The 16,314-nt window shown below is 39.5% G+C and overlaps 1 protein-coding gene across 1 annotated transcript; it reads left to right on the top strand.

Annotated features, from left to right (window-relative positions):
• Positions 1 to 1,194: 1,194 nt before the first annotated feature.
• pou2f3 (POU class 2 homeobox 3) lies at positions 1,195 to 16,015 on the top strand. The gene is made up of 12 exons (XM_068600514.1): positions 1,195 to 1,273; positions 5,778 to 5,806; positions 8,182 to 8,283; positions 9,239 to 9,344; positions 10,019 to 10,107; positions 10,259 to 10,468; positions 11,217 to 11,358; positions 11,515 to 11,648; positions 12,100 to 12,264; positions 12,779 to 12,827; positions 12,955 to 13,063; positions 14,348 to 16,015. The coding sequence occupies exons 1-12, from the start codon at positions 1,225 to 1,227 to the stop codon at positions 14,385 to 14,387; spliced, it is 1,224 nt and encodes a 407-aa protein (XP_068456615.1). The 5' UTR covers positions 1,195 to 1,224; the 3' UTR covers positions 14,388 to 16,015.
• Positions 16,016 to 16,314: the final 299 nt, after the last annotated feature.

Here is a 16,314-nt window from a genome sequence, read left to right as displayed (position 1 = left end):
GAGTAATACAACAGTAAAGAATCTACAATAACAATAGTATATATACAGACAGAATATCATGTATTTACGGCTATATATAACTAGATAGATCTTTTCCTTTAACACAAAATAAATAATATATATATAATAAAAATTAATTCAAATTAAAACAACAGTTTTTTGAAGAATCCAACACTTCAATAAGGGTAGTTTATTTCAGAAACAAGGCTATTGAAGCGCTTAAAACGTGAAGAGACAAAAAGATAAAGTGCAAAAGAAACACATTCAGATTTATTAGGAACGAAAAACACAAAAAACCTTCATACTAAGTTTAAATAATAAGAAAGTAGGTCAAAAAATAAAGATGCAAAGTTTTTTTGTCTTTTTTTTTTACACTAGATTCACAACAGAAGTCCAAATTTGAGCTTATTTAGCCCACATTTTAAAACAGCACGAGCAGAAATGTTGCCAAATGTATCAAACTTTATTACTTAATGATTCTTGCTTAACAATACGGCCAGTAATGAAGTGCTGGGTAAACACAGGTATTCATAAAAGGGTTTATTCTTTTATAACTGAAATATAAAAAAAGAGTAAACCCAGTTCCTCCTCAGTAACTCGTATACCTCGTAGTAAACGACCACTCCAGCATCTTAAAACCCCCTCCACACACACACACATACACACACACTCACACACACGCACGCACACACGCTGTAACTTGCAGTGAGCCCATTGTTGTTTTATGCAAACAAGGTGAAGCTGAATAGGTCGCACTGGGGCAAATATGCAAATCATCCCATCATGCATTGCAGGGCTGCAGGCTCCTGCAGAAGGTGAACGTTTCTCCACTCAGGAAAATGCAGGCGAGCAGCCGGTGGATTTTTCCTAAAAAGTTTTCATCCGCAACACTTCATTTGTGAATAATCAGAGAGGACGGAACGGCAGCCGGAGCAACTCGACCCGTCGGCCCCTCTCAGGTGAGTCTCAGGTACTTTTATCAATCACCATCATGGAGTTTAAATGACAGTTTGTGCGGTTTTCCCTTTCATAAAAGTGCTTCCCGGGAATATCGGCCTCGCTTATAAATATTACAAGTAGGAGTGTGTCGAGGTGTGTGTGGTGGGAGGGGAGGAGGAAGCCATTAGAATAAACTCCAGATCGTTTTCCAGGTGCGCTTCATTGTCCTGTTGAAGCCGCAATCCTGCAGGAAAATCAGCCGTATTTGTCATTGCAGATATTAAGATGAGCGCAGACGCGGTGGAGCAGTCGGAGGCTCCAGCCGAGCAGGCAGGTAAGGACGGACTCACCTGTTTGTTTGTCGTTTACTTCCCTCACAGCGGCACGTAGAAGCGCTGCATCCTCTCCACACACACAGACACACACAGACGAGTCCGTGTGATGCTGCACTTTATGTACGAAATATTGTTTTATCGTTTTTATATATATTTTTTTTTTTCATGGAGTTTTTCAGCTTCAACGCAAAGAGTATAATATCAGAAGAGTGCTTGCTATTGCTTCTTGGTGGTAAAAGAACACAACCTTTTATAAACTAAACTGCACTTTTTGCTTCTTTCTGTTGTTTACATCAGGAAACATTTTTAATAAAAGTACCTGGAAAGTCTTAAAAGACAACTTGTCTTTGCTGAATGTTTCCTTTTTCAGCAACTTAAAGGCACAGTTCAGCCTACAATTCAAAATACATATTGTTAACATGTTCGTAACCAGTGTGAGGAAAGATATTTGTCCTTAAAGGGACAGTTCACCAATAAATCCAAAACTTATATCCCCTCTTACCTGCAGTGCTTTGCATCAATCTATATTGTTTTGGTGTCGGTTGCCTATTTTCGGAGCCATCAAACATAGAGATGTTTTTCTCCTCTCCGATACAATGGGATTATATGACTCTTAAAGTGATACACACACACAGAGAAAACAGTAGTTTCACATGAGAACCATTTCCTTTCAACCATAGTCCAACCTGCATGAAACTATTTAAACTATTTACTATTTAAATATCTTAAATAACCGGGTCATCCTGTCTGGAAAGAGACGTTTAGTTTAACGAGTGCCACCTGGTCGCATTACATTATGGAGGATGCAGACGTCTCCACGGCCGATATGTGCAACCGGGGGTGAACTGTCCCTTTAAGTTTTTCCTCAACCTTAAACGAAAGGATTTTGTTACCTAAACTTTGTGTAATGTTCGTCCAACTGCAGCCCAGAATATGAATGAAACATTTTAGATTCATGCCACAAAATGATGGTGGAGAGCAGCTGCAGACCAAAAAAAACATTCACTGAAACCGTTTGAGGATTTTTAAAGGGTCAGTTCACCTAAATTACACATTTTTCTTTTTAAAGTTCAAGTAAAAGTCATTAAGAAAACACTTCTATTCACGGTAGCAGTTTAGATTAAAAAACAAACAAACTATACAGGTAAAAGGAAAACTATGTTGTTTTTTTATTTAGGGGTGTACTGTCCCTTTAAGGACAACTTCCCTCAGGGACAACCATCTTCCTCATACTGGTCCATATGATGCGGCAGGAATGAAAGCAGCTTTTACAGCTGCTCCTGTGTGTTAAGAGTGTGTGTGAGTGTGTGTGTCAGTGTGTGTGTGTGTGTTAGTTTGTGTGTGTGTGGGTATCATGGCAGTTGGCTGCCGTACCAGGATGCACCTGAGGCTGTTTGACGAGAGAAGCATGCCGGCTGCCCCGCGGGGTCCAGGACTCCAACTTGACACCCACGAAGCCAAAACAAAAGAAAACCAGGAACCAGCAACAGAAAAAGAACACACACAAAAAAAAGTGGAACCTTTAAATTCAGACAATGGCTGCGTGAGAGAGAAACATCTGTTTGGTGGAAGTGCAACACGTCCGTGTTTCTACCAGACGAGACCAAGCTGCACTTCATGCAGCTCTCATCACGGGCTACTGTGAGGCCTGAGTGTATTACAGAGTGGATTAATATCAGCTCTAATATGCCCACACAGATATAAATACAGTATATATATATGTGGGTATTCCCAATTATGCTGAGTAATATCTATATTAACGTCAATGTGCTTTCCCATAATCCTCGCTTTTAATATTTCAACTTTTAATTTAATCACAAGCTTTATTCTCGATCAGAAAACCTGGACAAATGAAACCAAAGTTGTCCACACGTCTCTTTGTGCAACCTCCCGGAAATTATGTACATTTTGTGGCGTGAAAAATCTAAATTTGCCGCTTTGATTACGTTCAGTGGAAATGTCTGGCACTTTGACACCAGGGAGTTGTTGTGTCTTTTTACCCAGAATGCTCTGCGTTGTTGGGTTTAGCCAACAAAAGCATTTAATTTAAGGTTTAGGAAAAGTTGAATCCTTCCAACTGAGATCTTGTTTAAATCCAGCTTAAAGGGACAGTTCACCCCAAATTACACATCATCATTTTACATTTAGTATTTTATTCAACATCTTGGAGATATTGTCCGTAGAGATTTCTGTATTCGCTTCAATTAATTGGAACTAAAAAAACATAAATAAAGATTTGGTTGTGAGCAGTTTTATGCAGCTATAAGGTCTTTATTTATATTATTGTGAGTCACTGGGTCATGATTTCTGGAAAGATATTTTCAAAACCAAACACCAAAACAATCCAAAATGATAAATTGCGGAATAAACATTTGAGATGTTTGAACTGTTCCTTTAAGCTGCTGTGAGTAAGAACATTTTTGCAGATAATTCACAAAAAAATGTCTTAATTTTACAAAACAACATTTGATTCAGAAGTTTCTCTCAAACTCTTTGATTTAATAATAATTTGCTCGGTGAGATTTTCAGTCTGACAGCGTGAACGTTCACCTGCTGCTCGTTAAAAAACCCGTCTCTGATTCACTTTAATCTGCATAGTTGTGTAGTTTTTCTGTATCACGACAACCTCAAAGAAACACAGAAAGATATTAAGATGCTAAGAACGCGTGAAAACAGAAAAGGCCGACGCAAAGTTCTGACCCTCGTGCGAGTTAAAGCATCACGCTCAGAGCGAGCAGTCAGCTTGTTTGTCTGCCGTCCCATAATGCATTGCACAAAGCTGCTCACGCGATAAAGAACTAAATTCTAGAAAAAGTGAACAATAAGTCTGGATATGTTTTGCATTTTACTGAAAAGACCAAAACAATGGATGAGTGACTCCTGGATTAATCCGCCGCTGAAAATAGTCCCCTGAAAATGCAGTTTCCTCCTTTTTATGAATTAAAAACAGCCGTTTTAGAAGATTTCTTGAGCCCTTGAAGAAAGAAAAAACTATATTTTTGATGAATTCTTTTTAAATATGATGGTGAACGCAGGTTTTGTTGCTTTTTCTGAAGTTCGCTGACAACAATAACGATATGGACGTCCTTTAAATACGCGTGGCGTTCGCGCATCACGTCTGTATTGTTTAATCTCTGGTTGTACAAAACGAGAATGCGCAGAGATTTCTTAAAACTTAAAACCACGAGAGACAATTACTGTAATAGTAACTAAAAAAATGCAAATCGCATTTATTTAGCTCGTATAGGACAGGAAAAGTCTCTTTTTTAAGCTATTGTTGATACGATTTTGTTTATTGGATTATTAAAAGGATTATTAAAGTTTTATTCATTCTACTTTTTTACTGGGGTACATCTTCTGTGACTTTACACTCCAGGAATGTGAAATTCGGGCTGAATCATGACAATAATTCATCAAACAGACCATCGCGCCAAAGGGGAAATATCACAGTTTGTAATAATCTACACACTCAAAAAGACAAAACAACTGGTTAAAATGGAGATGTACAGTGCGCAGACGTCGTTGCCCAGTGTGTGTGTGTGTGTGTGTGTGTGTGTGTGTGTGTGTGAGCAGGACGGAATGCTAACACGGCTCACTGCGCTCACAGCTGATTTGCATGTCTTGGTCATTTCCATACTGGAAGCTCGGCTGTGATGCTGGTGGTGCTGGGGGGCAAAGTGGCCTGGTGGGTGGTGAGGTGAGGTGAAGGGGTTATGGGCGGATTTGCATCGTGTGTCTCCAGCAGCTCACAGTCTCTCTCTCACACGCACACACACACACGCACACACACAGTCCAAAGGCCCAATTTGACATTCAAATGATGTGAGCTTATCCAGCACACCTTTGACTCCGCCTCCTCCATCAGCCGTCTGCCCGTCCTCTCTTCAAACACCGGCAGGACGAAGCCTTCTGCTAAAGACTCGTGTCCTTTTCTTCATGATGTGTTTAGGTGCTTTTTCATGGGCGAGAATACGTGTTTCAGCATTATGGATGAAGGCAAAATCATAAAAGCAACAAAAAGAGGACAAACAGCAAAGAGCAAGAAACAAAGTGTCCTTTAGAATTACTTTACTTTTTACTAATCACTTTCAGTTCACGAATAACAACTCATGGGAATACAGAGGGACTATAACGAGTAACTAACTAACTACTCACAAGACTAACTACTCATATCACTAACTACTCACATTACTAACCACAAGACTAACTACTTACAAGAGATTCAAGTCAAATCAAACAAAAAGATTTTAAAAAAGCAGAAAAAGTCACTTCCACCAAGACGTTTTGTTCAGTTTAATTGAATTTGAACGTCTTTATTTTTCATTTTTTGTGCAATTGTGTGAAATTTAACATGTAATGTTGACAGATATCTTTATATTATTTAATGTGTCACTGTGAAGAAGATGAACGTAAAGACCAAACTGAATCTCTCTCTCTCTCTCTCTCTCTCTCTCTCTCTCTCTCTCTCTCTCTCTCTCTCTCTCTCTCTCTTCTGACATTTAGAGCAAAACGGACTCGCCTTCCATCGACAAGTGAGTACCAAAGTTTTCAATATTTTATTACTGAGGATTTATTGAACGATGAATGTCATCAGGAGGATTTTGATTGTTTAGTTTTACATGTCGTGCCCTCCTTTCCCTGTTTAGCAGACGTGGATTATTATTAGTTTAATCTTTAAGTACTAACTTTAGCATTAAGGTAACTTAATGTGACTGGTTTTTACAACATTTCCCTGTTGAATACCAGACAATTAAAAGACAGAACATCCACAGAAAGCAACGACTCAAACAAACCACCAGGAACTTGTTCCAACGCCAACAAAATTAAAATCTGGGTCAAAATGTCTCGATGTGTCTTCACAACTAGACCTAGAAATGTTTAATATCTACAAATATCTGTTTTGCTGACACTGCATGCGTCCTGTATTATACATCAACGTCTGTGTGTCACACCGAGGCTTTTTAAAATTCAGATTTCAACAGTAGGTAAAAGTTTACTGGGAAAAGTAATTAATGTAGTGCACAGATGTAAAACATTCACCTTTAATCTCCCACGTAAAATCATCGACACGGAAGAAAATAGTGAACTCAAAATGTCACTCACGCTAAAAAACAATCAAATTCTGCAAAAATTTTAAAAAGATGTAAAAAGAAACACCATACCATAGACGTCAGCTGACTAATTAATTATGTTTGCGTGCGATGGCTCAAACTATGAATGAATGTTTGAAAGTTGTAGAGAGTATTTTTTACTGACAATTAGCAAGTTAGCTAGCTTTAAAAGCATGGTGACTGTGCTTCAAAAGCTAGCTAGCTCACTTATTCCACCATGCTTTAATGCTACACTGACCATTCAGTAACCAGTGTAGCATGAACGCACGGTGCAGTAAGCTAGCTAGATTATTCCACCATGCTTTAATGCTACACTGGCCATTTAGTAACCAGTGTAGCATGAACGCATGGTGCAGTAAGCTAGCTAGATTATTCCACCATGCTTTAATGCTACACTGACCATTCAGTAAACAGTGTAGCATGAACGCACGGTGCAGTAAGATAGCTAGATTATTTCACCATGCTTTAAAGCCATACATGTAGCTTGAAAGCATGGTGGAATAAGCTAGCTAGCTAGCTATTGGTACAGAAAATTAGGCACATAAAGTCGCCAATCATCCGGCAATAGCAATGTGTTTTCCTACTCTGTGACTCATGGGTGTGAATGAAGCATTAAGTTGTTTATTTTTACGTAATGTTCCCACTCTTGCTGGAAGTCGGTTTAGTTTTGGAGACATAATCTCGCTGCAAAGGCTGACAAAGCGATTGAGAGCAAAACCCCTGTATTATAAACGAGGTCACGCTTCTTTGTATGTTCAAGGTGTCAATCTATATATTTTACTAATGCCAACAATTCTTGTGCAAAATATAAAAACAACAATGTTTTTAAGAAGTCTGTGTAACCATGCTTTCTTTACCCATCGATTCCAACTGAAGACTAAATCTTTAAAGACGGGTCACATGTATATTCTTTATAACATGTTTTAAAAAGCCAGCAAACTTTACTCCATCAGTAGTGAGCAGTGCATCAGCTGGGGACTATTTTCAGTGTGCAGATTGATCCACATTTGGTTGTCTAGCGAGTGTCTGCAGCAGCAGGACGGTTATTGTGTTTTTCCCTGTAAATGTCCGGTTCTTGAGTAGTTTTTAGGACAACAATGGAGCTCTAAAGCACAGAGGAGTGAGGCACATCAGGGTTTGGAAAAAAGCAGAAAATATTCTTAGACATGAATTAATTGTTGGTTTCTGTCTCTTTGTTGTATTTGTCGACAACAAGAGGAATAAAGATCATAAAAAAGACTCGACGTGCACCCAATAATGAAGCTAAACGGAAATATATTCAGCCGGGAGGCAGGAGAAGAGAACCGAACCTTAAAGCGAGTGACACAACTGACTTGTTTATAGACGCCCAACACCCCGAGGAGAAACTACCTGCAGGTGTCAATAATGACTCTTTAGAAACATCTCAAATAGTTTGCAGCTATTTGGATTACTTCTCCAAACACTCTGGTGGTTTTTTTTTTGGCCGTAGGAGGTCATTTTCTTTTTCCAGCGCTAGTTTTTTTTCAGGAGGTGACACGGCTGTCAGGGGTTAGGAGGGTGGCGGTGAGGTATTTGCATACTGGCTCGCCGGAGGGGAGGGAGAGAGTCTATCACTCTTTGTAACATGTTTAATGACAAAACTGGTCCTGGAGTGTGCACAAGTGTGCATGTGTGTGTGTGTGTGTGCACTTGTGGACTTGATTATTTCCCCCCTGGGATATGCAACGACATTATTTCCCATCCTTTTAATTATATGATCTGTCCACTAGAAATCTGAGTTAATCCTGTTACTGGCTGTGCTTTGGACGTCTCAGATAAAGACAGAGGAGATCAACGGCTCGCCTCATTCAGCCGCCACGCTGAAGACATGTCACCTGACACAGAGCTCTCCAGTGCCTGGAGGTCAGCTGTCTGGGGTCTGTTTTAACGCTTTTATCATCCTATTTAACACATAAACACAAAACACAGGCAACTCAAATAACCCCCGACACTACACAAGAGCTTCACAGTGAATAAATGTAACCCCCAAAATACCAGTTAGCTAAAATAAAAAAACAAAAAACACAATAATTAACACTTTATAACCCCAAAATGTCAGTGTGTCAATATATAAATGCAATTAAATGTATGAATACCCAACATTTTAACCCCTAAATCCCAGTAAGCCAAAATAAAAATCAAATATCAGTGAGACAATTTGCATTGCAATGTATTATTATATTTTACATTGTGTCAGAAGGTGAACACAAAGTGTCAGTGATGGAAGTTTATTCACTTCTTACTGAGCTTGATTACATTTATTAAAAGTTGTTTTATACACTGTTGTGTCAATTCTGAGGAAATGATGATGATGATGATGATGATGATGATGACGTCACAGTAAATATCTCAGTTTGGGTTTGGAGACGGATTTGGACGAGTTAAAAATGGCCGTATGGAATTTGACAGTTTAACAGGCAGGGAGGTGTCTAATGAAATGGACACTATCAAGTTGCATTGTGGGAGTTTTGACCCATTCAGAGGACTCGGTAGTAAAGATATCTCAGCCTCAGCTGCACTAAATCAACGAGACTTTTGGTCCTATTGGTATCTGATTAATTGTGATCGATTAGGAGATTTAACGATTACATAATTCATGTCGTTGACAACTTTTACTACTTTAAATAACTTTGTGTTCCAAAGTAAAGTAAACAAAAATAGTAATTAAAGCTGTCAGATAAATCCAATGAAATAAAAAGTACAATATTTCCGTCTGAAATGAAGTAGCACTGAATCAATAACATTCTTGTGAGTAGTACATCAGTGAAATGCTTCGCTAAACGTTCACTATATTTACGGCTTGTTGTTGTGTGTTTTTTGTCTTCGCTCCAGGAGCTCACCTCTCTTCACACCATGCAGCAGCTGGTTCTGATGCCGCCGTCTCACCTGTCGTCTTCCTCACCTTTCCTGCTCTCCCAGAGCCCCACCAGCCACCAAGGTGCAGCCCCACAACTGACCCATTTTTATTGAGTGAAGGACTTTTTGGTTTTCACAAGAATGTTTCAAGCTTTCATTTAAGGACATTCAGGAAACAGCAGTGAAGCCGATGCAGAAGTGTCTTGAAGCTGCATTCTCTCTCCTGACCACCAGGGGGCGACTCCTCTGGTTGTATAGAAGTCTATGCTTCATGTGTTAAAGCTGCATTCTCTCTCCTGACCACCAGGGGGCGACTCCTCTGGTTGTATAGAAGTCTATGCTTCATGTGTTAAAGCTGCATTCTCTTTCCTGACCACCAGGGGGCGACTCCTCTGGTTGTATAGAAGTCTATGCTTCATGTGTTGAAGCTGCATTCTCTCTCCTGACCACCAGGGGGCGACTCCTCTGGTTGTATAGAAGTCTATGCTTCATGTCTTAAAGCTGCATTCTCTCTCCTGACCACCAGGGGGCGACTCCTCTGGTTGTATAGAAGTCTATATAAATGACTCTACTTCTCTCTTGATGTATTCCCTCAGTAAACATTGTAAACATGAGTTTATGTCTCAATCTCTAGTTTCAAGTCTTCTTTAATTAAATTAAATGTTCAAATTTTTTTCCGGGGGAACGCCATGCTGCATCTTTTTCTTGACAACAAATAATTGATCAAAATCTGCTTTTTCTTCTTCTTCTTCGCAGCCCTTCTGCAGCAGAACCTGCTGTCTCTTCCCTGCCAGAGTCAAACTAGTCTCCTGCAGCATCAACCTGGTCTGGCTCTGACTCCCCAGGTAAACCCAGACCTCCTCATGTCCACATAGACATCAACACAAAGTGAATGCATGGAGCAAAGACACAACATCTAGGAGATGTTGTCTCTTGCAGATGCATTGTAGTTGTTGTTGTTATTGTTGGACTACAATAAAAACCTTTTGTTTCCAGAAAGATTATTTCTGTGATGCCTCTCTGATCCAGGCTATGAGTCGTTCCGGTCTGGCCGGCCCGTCGATGGAGAACCACATGGACATGTCCCACCTGCAGATGCCCAAACACATGTCGGTTCCACCGCAGGACGAACCCAGTGATCTGGAAGAGCTGGAGCAGTTTGCAAAAGCTTTCAAACAACGACGCATCAAACTGGGATTCACCCAGGTAATTAAGAAGAAGAAGAGATTTGTTTTCCTCCAAAGGCTCTGAAAACTGGTGCTCATTGAGTTTTTTTAAGTTTTGGAGAAGATTTAAAACCAAGAGACCAGGTTTCCATGGTCTTTAAGGACATTAAGACTCTTTTTTCCACCAAAATAAGCAGTTATATGCAGGTTATTTTAACCTTTTAATAATAGGCAATAGACTAATTTTCATATTGCCAGAAGAAGAGTAGCTTTTTCTGGGTTTTATTTGTTTTAGCATGTGGTTTTGAGCATTGGAAAGACTAACAATGATCAGCAAGGACAAATCAATGTTCCTATCAATGGAGTCCCGTGGCTTTTAGGAGAGCATATCAATTGCATGTTAATCAATTATAAATGCCCAAAACCCTGTTTGTTTGATGAATTATGAATTCAACTCAATGGATGTAGATTAATTTGACCTGGAAATTAATGCGGATTATAAATCTTCGCACCAAAGAGAAAAGCCAGATGTTGGTCTTGTGCAGTTGGAGAGCGGCTTTACTTCAAACCTTTGTATTCAGTACTTCTCAGTTTGATCCCTCGGGCAGTTTTATTATTTTTTCTTCTAAATATGAGCGTAAAAGTTCATTCTGGATCTTGGAAACAGCAGAACCTAAACTCACAGTTTGCGTCAAAGGCATCTTTTTGTCCAACTGATTTTTTAGGTCTGTACTTTGCTATTTGCATGACGAGCAGGTGATGGAGTTCATGTGTTTGTGTTTTCACAGGGCGATGTGGGCCTTGCGATGGGAAAACTGTACGGGAACGATTTCAGCCAAACCACAATCTCTCGCTTCGAGGCTCTAAACCTCAGCTTCAAAAACATGTGCAAGCTCAAACCTTTGCTGGAGAAATGGCTGAGTGACGCAGGTACAACACAGTGACCACCATTGTCACGGTATATCATTGATTATTCTGTGTTGACGTGAAAAGGGTCCCTAAAACAAGCAAATCAAATGGAAAATTCAATAAAAATGTCTCTTTAAGCAGAAAATCCACCTTGCATCTTTTTTTTTTCTACATTAGAGAACTCGCCTCCGGACTCGATGAGCAACCCCACCTCTCTGCCGCCGCTGATCGAGGGTTACGGACGCAAGCGGAAAAAGAGGACGAGCATTGAAACAAACATCAAGCTCACTCTGGAGAAGCGTTTCCATGATGTGAGTTCAAGACTGAATCAAAATCTAAAGAAAGGAGCCCTCAAAAGAGTTCAGATCTCCACAATTGGCGAACTATTATCTCGACACCAAGTAAGGCGTCATAAAAAAACACTTAATTCAAACTCAAAAAGAAGAAACAATCGGCTCAAAGTCGTCCATTTGGATCGCAGCAGCTGCTCGGCTGCATTTTGTTTGTTCCTTTGACTGTCAGCTAAACACACCGTGCAAAATTACTGTAAGTGAGAACACTTTATTCCCGCCAATGGGCGCAGAGTTGGGGGTTGGCGATGCACCCAGCTTAGTCCTCACTTTTGGCCATTACTTGCTGGGGGTTGGGTCGCCCTTTAAGCCGTTGTACATTGGGATTATATATTATTGTAGCACCAATTTTTATGTTTAATTTGATATGAATTAAATGAGGAAATCCTGTCTTTGTTGTTGTTGTTTTCAGAACCCCAAGCCCAACTCTGAGGAGATAACACTGATCTCAGAGGAGCTCGCCATGGAGAAGGAGGTGGTTCGAGTTTGGTTCTGCAATCGGCGTCAGAAGGAGAAGAGGATCTACTGCCCGGTGACGAGTTTATCGGTCAAGTCACACGGCTACAACTCCAGAATGGTTAGCCATCCAAAACATCCGTCTCTTTTACTTAGAATTAAAAAGAATTTGCATGTGTCATTCATTAATTTCATTAAAATGTTGCAATTCATTATTATAATACAATTTAGAGGCTGGTTGTTTCCTTCTGCCTCCAGTCTTTATGCTAAGCTACGCTAACCACCAGTGTCAGGAACCACAGAAATCAGATAGTAAAACGAACATTGAACAAGCGAGCTTGCTAATTCCACCATACTTTAATGCTCATCTGGTGATACCGATGCAAGAATGAGCATGTAAAAGCCAAAAGACAAGTATGGCCCTGACAATGAGCTTGATAAATGCCATTTAAGTAAAAGTAGAGAAGAATCATCGCCATGCAGAATGATCCCTTTTTACTATGCTATATAATTTTAGAATATTATCTTCTATTTTACTCGTAAAAAATAAAATAATTGCAGTCCCTCTACAGGTGTCTAGGTGCATCACATATATATTTGAAGTTTGCTTTAACTCATCCATTTTTTTTACACAGTATCAGTCCACATCGTCCAGATCCTACAGCCCTCCGGCTACAGGCGGAGGCAAGTGCTGTTTCCTACGTTTACCTATTGATAACGTTTATTCCAGAATTAAGATGTTGGAAACATAGCACACCACTGTTATAAAATGACGCATAATAATGTTTGTTTTTTTACCTTTTCCTTCCAGTTTCATCAAATTCCTCTCCAAACAGCAGGGACGCTTCCCCCAACGGTCTGTCAGCAGCCTCCGTCTCTTTAACGTCTCAGGTCAACCCGGCTTCCTACGGCACGCCAGGGTAAGAAACTTCAGACTAAGCTCTAAATGCATTTTAAAGACACCAGAACATGGAGCCTGTGAGTTGAAGGAGATCGAGAGGTGCCCGTGGTCGGATTTAGTTTGGACTGGATCGAAACAGTCGAGCAGTTTCTTCCCGTTTCACTGTTCAAAGTATGAAAAGTAAAACTATCTTTCTCTGTTGTATATGATGTTTAATGTTAATGTGCATGCTGCATGTTTCTGCTATGTTTAAATTAGCTCTGCAAGGAATGAGTCCTAAAACCAGGAAATGAGTCAGCAATTTTCCTTTTTCAATGTGTTTTTTTTGGGGGGGGGGGGGGGGGGTGATTATAAAATCTGTGGTCTGCACAAGTTAAACAGATTATATTGTTTTGCTCTCCAAATACATCCGTAAATACTCCTCTAGGCGCACATTTTCACGGCTTTCAGGAGTTGGGACTAGCTAAGTGGTTACAGCCTAAATACCGTTAGCTTATTACTTCTGAATGTATTCACTCTTCAAAAATCATAAAAGTGATGTTTTCATGTTAAGATGACTTTGCCTGACAAAACCTGTTCGTACCATAAAGCTTTGTTCGGAACAGAGGATATTTTTTATAAATAATTTAATCGGAAAAATCTTATTAGCTTTTTCTCAAGGAAAACCATCTGGCGCTAACTTCGAGTTCGGACAAACATTTTTCATCCCTGCAGCCGTCTGTAGTGTTGGATAGTTAAATCTACTGCATGATATTCTTTAAAATCATCACGTGTTTGATTTGGTGAAGTACAAGTACCTCTATTTTGTACTGCGTCCCTGAGTAAATGTACCTTTCCGTGTTCTGATAACCATCTGATCATTTTTTAAGCTTTCAGGAGTTGGGACTAGCTAAGTGGTTACAGCCTAAATACCGTTAGCTTATTACTTCTGAATGTATTCACACTTCAAAAATCATAAAAGTGATGTTTTCATGTTAAGATGACTTTGCCTGACAAAACCTGTTTGTACCATAAAGCTTTGTTCGGAACAGAGTATATTTTTTATAAACAATTTAATTGGAAAAATCTTATTAGCTTTTTGTCAGAATAAAACATCTGGTGCTGACTTTTGGTTTGGACAAACATTTTTCATCCCTGCAGTCGTCTGTAGTGTTGGATAGTTAAATCTACTGCATTATATTCTATAAAATCATCACGTGTTTGATTTGGTGAAGTACAAGTACCTCCATTTTGTACTGCGTACTTGAGTAAATGTACATTTCCGTGTTCTGATAACCATCTGATCCCCCGTTGGTCCTTTCAGGTCCTGGTACCGCACGTGGAATCCTGCGTACCACCACTGAGAACCATGAACTGTATCATATGAAGCTTTTTAAAAAAAAATTCAAAGATTTTTGTTTTATTTTGAGAAGGATGTACAGTGAAGAGATGTTTGAACTGTTGTAAACAGGGTCTTACAACTACAAAAACCCAGTGACACGAAACAGCAGAGGACTGCTGGTACGAGAAGTCTCGAGCTGTTTGATTTGTGTTCAGGTGACTCTTTGACATCAGCTACAAAGAGGAAGAATACACAGAAAAAAACACACCTGACAAGATATAAACACTGGCGGGGGTTCTCGTGTTCCCATGTACCTCAAACAGACTCAAACAACCGGTTTGACTGTTTGTGTACCAAGCTGTTCCCTTTTTTTTTCTCCATCTGCCATCTTGTTGTTGGGCTCTCAATATGTTTTCATGTTCGTATCATAGCTCTTGTTGTGTTTGTGAAGTTTTATTTGATCCTACATTTCATAATGCTGGCCTGTCTAGAAAAATATGCAGTTAAATGGGAATTTATTTTGTTCAACTGTTCACTACGCCTGCAAAAAAGGCCTTATGTTTAAAAAAATAATAATAATATATAAATATAATTTGGGGTCAGAACGACTTTTAATTTGGTTATTTATTTTTTTTAAAGCATGGATCTGTTTTGTTTACAACTTGGGTTCTTTTTGTTGCAGCTTTGGCCGTCATTTCATAGCAGTGAAGCGGAAATGGTTGTAGATTATTGCGATCCCTTTTCCCAGGTGACAAAAGTGACCTCTAATAATCCATTATTGCACTAGAAAACTACGAGAAATGGAGGTTAAAACGGACAACTTTCAGGTTTACTGTATTTGAGCTCGTTGTCGTTAAAAGTTGTGTGATAGTGATACTCGTTAGCCGGAGAGGTTTTTAGGAGACATGTACGTTAGCTCATCATTAGGTTAGCGTTAGCTACTGAAGGTTTACTGAATGTGTTATGATTGTAACACTAAATAAAGATCTTACCCGGCTTTACACCTTCATTTCACTGTTTTCTGATCGCAATGGTGACTTGGTTGTTCACTTTGTTGTTTTCTCTGATAAATCAGTTTAACATCCTGGATATATATAACTTAAACACATATTCTCGACCCTTTCTGTCTGCTTCTATCTGAAAAAATGTCCTCAGGGAGTAACGTGGATCCGACAGCCTGGATGTTAAAAACAGACACATTTCACCGTCTGCCTTTGTAACTTGACTTTCCTGGGGGCTATACTTTACAACCGTCTGATCCTCTGCTCATGTTTCTTGTCAGACTTCTTTTTAAGGGATGTTGTATATAAAAAAACCTATAAAACAAATAGGACCCAAGATGTAATAAAAAACTAAATGATGACACTTTTTACAGGCTCCGAAGCACAATTCTTCAAACAAAGTGAGAGCTGTTTTAGTTATTTAACATAAGAAAGAGTTCTGAAAACTTTTAGCCAGCTGGTTAGCAAACTTGTTAATTCCACCATGCTTTAATGCTACACTGTTTATAACCGTCCCTCCACAACACTACCCGCCGCTCTGGAGAAGGACAAGCTAAGAAGCTAACTAGCCAGTTTCTTCCCCCCATGCTTTAATGCTACACTGTTTTTAACCGTCCCTCCGCATCACTACCCGCCGCTCTGGGGAAGGACAAGCTAACAAACGAACTATCCGACTGTCTCCGGAGTGGCGACGATGCTTTGAGGTCCAACTGACGTGTGTTGTCACCATAACTGACAACAAAGGAAAACCTGTTCAATATCTGTTCTACTCTTATTCCATGTGGCTCATTCATGTTGATTTAATAGTTTTTGGACAACAATGGAGCTCTTCGGCACAGAGGAAGTTATATCAGGCGCAATACTCTTATGTTGACAATAAGTTTAGTTAAAATTAAGATGGTGAAGAGATGATGCAGTGGTACCACACTATGAGCTAAGCAACCACTA

This window comes from Clinocottus analis, unplaced genomic scaffold (assembly GCF_023055335.1).
Source record: "Clinocottus analis isolate CAN_PGR_092001 unplaced genomic scaffold, fCliAna1.0.p SCAF_5, whole genome shotgun sequence".
Classification (NCBI taxonomy): Eukaryota; Metazoa; Chordata; class Actinopteri; order Perciformes; family Cottidae; genus Clinocottus; species Clinocottus analis.
The sequence above is the reverse complement of the archived record's forward strand: the minus strand, read 5'-3'. Positions and strand labels throughout refer to the sequence as shown.